General features: G+C 33.8%; 1 protein-coding gene across 1 annotated transcript; it reads left to right on the forward strand.

The window, feature by feature from the left end:
- Window positions 1–260: 260 nt before the first annotated feature.
- On the forward strand, window positions 261–3064 carry LOC116121647. Its single transcript, XM_031407590.1, has 5 exons — window positions 261–611; window positions 1075–1202; window positions 1298–1410; window positions 1840–1880; window positions 2997–3064. Exons 1-5 carry the CDS (start codon window positions 455–457, stop codon window positions 3062–3064), a joined length of 507 nt encoding a protein of 168 aa, XP_031263450.1. The 5' UTR covers window positions 261–454.
- The last annotated feature ends 1025 nt before the right edge of the window (window positions 3065–4089 follow it).

Consider the following 4089-nt stretch of genomic DNA (forward strand, 5'->3'; position numbering starts at 1 on the left):
AGTTTATAAACTTCTTTTGTTTATAAATGAAAAAAAAAAAAAACACACACACACACACACACATTCTTTCCATTATCATTTCCAAAACTTCAGGGGTTTTTTAATATTAATCTAAACCTCAGGGGAAGATAAAGTTTATCCCTAAAATTATGGGGTCTTGTGTACATGTAAGGTTTAGTAAAAGTACAAATTGATCCACATATTTCTGAAAGTAACAATGTAAACCTGAGTGATGTCAATGAACAAAGACTTAACGACGTTTCCCCTTGTAAATGGGGGGTCAGGCTTGGTCGTCGCTCGCTCGTCTTCTTCACTGTTCACAAGTCTTTATAGCTCAAAACTTTCCATACAAATCTAACGAAAAGCGATAACTTTCGTAAATTTGAATACTAAAATTTCCCATTCTTTTTCGAGCTCAGAAAAAAAGGTGAAAAGCTTTGAGCTTTGAAAGTCAATGGTTTCGTTTCTTGGCACTGTGAGGCCAGCCCCATTTGCCATGTCCTCTTTCGGACCTTGTAGGCGCCAAATATCTCTCTACAACTCTCCTCTTTCCTTTCCTCGAACTGGGTTCTTTCCGTTCAAAAGGATTCTCCAAGCTTGCCTTCAATCTAGTACGTTCTTTTTTATACATTTCTTGGTATATGAGTGGTTATTTTGTCTTGCTTTTGTATGCAATTGATTAGTTTCTTCATTATTTAGAACATTGCTATATGGGATTTGATGTATCATTTTCTGGTTTAGAATGGTTTCTTTGGATTTGTGGATTCAAATGATGCAGCTGGATTTTCAGCTTTTGGGTGCCAATGGTTTTGAATTTCAATGTGCCTTTTATTTCAATTGATTGAAATATTTGAATTCATCTAACTAATGTATTTTGCTGCGTAGCCTTACAGAAACAATTCTTCTAAAAGTTTGCTTTAATTTTTGGTTCACATATATTCTTAAACAGAATTCTGTGATTTTCTGGGATGCTGATAGTATGATTTATTGAAAAATGTTATAGATGCTTGTTGGATTTTATGCAATCATTAGTTGTTATAGATACTTATAAGGTGACCCCGCATCGCATTACAGATTCAGCAAATAAGGATCTTGGAGTTCAGCTACCTGCTCATCAATCTGAAATCATATTTATTGGGACGGGAACTAGTGAAGGGATTCCTCGTGTGAGCTGCCTAACAGATCCTTTAAAGAAATGTCCGGTATTGTAACAAAAATATCTGTGCTTGAGCCACTATGCCGTATGATATTCATGATTAGATTTAATGACATGGATCCCAACATGGTTTTTTCACAGGTTTGCACCAAAGCTGTGGAACCTGGTAATAAAAATAGGAGACTCAACACTAGTATCCTCATTCGCTATCCTGGGCCGTCTGGAAGATACAACATTCTGATAGATGCTGGCAAGTAAGTGAAAGATACTTCTCCTTTGGCCATGCTTATGTCCTAACATGATTAAGAAAGAAAATGAATGAAGTTCAAGGCTTCACTCCTGTTTGTGAAATTTCAGCATTTTATTAATTTTGTTACTTCAACTATTTTTGCATCCTATTGGTTTTATTGCAGTATTCTTTGTTATAACATGAGCTTAAATTGTGATATATTAGTGACAAAGAACATGAAGTTGCAGTTATGCTAAGCATGTTTATTCCTATTGCTTGTCTAAATTTGTTTATTATTTCTGGGGAAAAATGAATTTTGTTCCTTGGGACTGAATTTGGCCTCTTGAAATATGATGAAAGTGTCTATTAACACAACATTTTTTTTTTTTTTTTTTTTTTGTTTCACATCTCAGATATTTATTTCCAACATCTTCTCTTCAATCTCGTGTTGCAGGTTTTTCTACCATAGTGCTCTACGATGGTTTCCTGCCTATGGTTAGTTCGATCTCATTGATTTAAAAAATTTTAAGCCTCTTATTCAGCTTGATAATATCGGTTGGCCATCATGTTCAATCTATATTTATTTGAGTATATGCAGTAGATGTGAGAAGATTATATGTGGCATTGTGAAGCTGTCACATGGATTATTGAATCATTGCAAAAAAAGTTGCTTGTGAAGAGAATGTGATTTAGTGCGGGTGCACGTAAGAAATTGTATTATTTTAGAATTGATATAAGATTTTGGATTGGGACCTGCATAGTTGTCCAGATGATTTTTTAAAATATTTGAATTCATTGGTTGAAGAGACACTTGCATTTACTGTAGGACTGCTTTATCTCTTTCTTAGCATTATCTTGCTGTTTCCTTGAGGTTCTTGGTTTTTCCAATTGTAGTTTCAGTATTTCCATGAGCACTAAGATTTTTTGTTTATTTTGCACATCACATCCAAACTCTAACATTTTTAATGGTCTATATAGAAGATAAAAATATTTGATTTTTCCTATTGGTTTGTGCAGTAAATTGCACCTAGTACATGTTAGGATAATTAGTTATGCATTTAAAATTGGCCTAAACATCATAGCTATCCTTTTGGAAGCATAACCGAGGAGTAGAAATGAGCTATGTATTAGATCATGAGATTGATGTTAGCTATACTGGAATACCATGCTATATTTTGTAAATATTTTCTCTGTTGATAATCTGCTCATTATTTTGACCCAGTGCCTCAAACACTAACCCTGCTCTAAACTGATAAGTCCAACCTTACATTCATAACAGTGCCGATGATTTATTTTATTAATGCTTAATTATCAAAGAGAGTTGAAATGTAAATTGTGGTGCTTTTTTTTATTCTATTATGGTATTTATGTCTATGTCAGTATTTGTCTCATTGTAACTAGTTGCATTTCTGTCAGAGAAAACTGATGCGGTTATAATTACTCATTCTCATGCTGATGCATTGGAGGTCTCTGAATGAACACTTTCTAGTTTCATTCTATAGTCAAATAAACAAGTTTAGATTTGCTTAATTTTTACTCTTCATCTTGTATTTTTCTTTGAAAGAGATACACTATTTGATTGTGTATAGAATTTTTTCCTCTTTTTTGCAGGTCTTGATGATCTTCGTACTGGACAAATAATGTACAGCCTCCCATTCCAATTTATGTTGCAAGCGTGATTTTGAGGTCCAACCCAACCCTTCTTACTCTCTCTCATTGCTTTTTTTTTTTTTTTTAAAAAAAAAACATGATTGGTTTTTGTTGCACACATCCACAGCAAAGCTGCTAGTGCACAAATGCAACTTATTTGCGTGAAATAGTAATTCTAAATTAATACATTTTTATAAATTTATCATTAGCCTTCCTTTCATTTGTACTCCGATCTGAAACCTTGATTGAGAACTTATGTATATTGAAGCATAGTGAGTGAATCCGGGTATATAACTTTTAACAGTGAATAGGCCTTCAGTGTATCAATGGTAAGGGATATGACAACGGCAACACAAATTCATCTCATAACTTAATTATTACGTAGCGCCTCTGATGGTGTAGTCCAACTGTGTTGTAATTTTGACTTTGCCCTCACATGGCTGTTGTTTTCCAAATATCTCAACTCTTCTTTTTTCCTCATTTCACTTTTCTGCTTTTAGCCATTAAATTGTATTGAGTTGCATACATTTTTAGTTTACTGCCTGCAAATGTTTATTGTCTGGATAAATTGATATTACTGATACTGAAAGGCACCCTCTGAAACTTCAATAGTCTGAGCTATTATGTGTCTTAGAACTAATTCATGCCACTGAAACATGATTTCAGTGATGAAGAAGACTCATATTACTTAGTCGATACAAGTGGCTTATACCTGGGCTGCAGTTTCCGAATTGCAATTCAATATCATAAAGAGGAGCCATTTGTTGTTCATGATATGAAGGTGACTGATATTCATAATTTTTTTTTTTAAGTTTAGGTAGAAAGGTGACTTCTATTCACCTATGATTGATATCTTTAACTCTCAAACTTACAGTTCTGAACCTGCTTTAACCTGAGTTTATCATAGAAAACTAATCAATGCCGCCCTAGCTGACACAAGTTATCATTCTTGACCTAGTGCTTCTAGCTGTATAGTGGACTACAGACTAATTTTAAATGTAATTTGTTTGCTTATATCTGGATTGTGAGTGGAGGAAGAAAATCGAAAATAAGA

The sequence above is a fragment of the Pistacia vera genome, unplaced genomic scaffold, assembly GCF_008641045.1.
Source record: "Pistacia vera cultivar Batoury unplaced genomic scaffold, PisVer_v2 Contig127, whole genome shotgun sequence".
In the NCBI taxonomy this organism is placed as follows: domain Eukaryota; kingdom Viridiplantae; phylum Streptophyta; class Magnoliopsida; order Sapindales; family Anacardiaceae; genus Pistacia; species Pistacia vera.

Excerpts from the sequence above, each read along its gene's own strand:
- LOC116121647 (XM_031407590.1), top strand. The coding sequence starts at position 455 with ATGGTTTCGTTTCTTGGCACTGTGAGGCCAGCCCCATTTGCCATGTCC. Across the intron at positions 612-1,074 it reads CCAAGCTTGCCTTCAATCTA|ATTCAGCAAATAAGGATCTT; the intron begins GTACGTTCTTTT and ends ATCGCATTACAG. Across the intron at positions 1,411-1,839 it reads ATTCTGATAGATGCTGGCAA|GTTTTTCTACCATAGTGCTC; the intron begins GTAAGTGAAAGA and ends CTCGTGTTGCAG.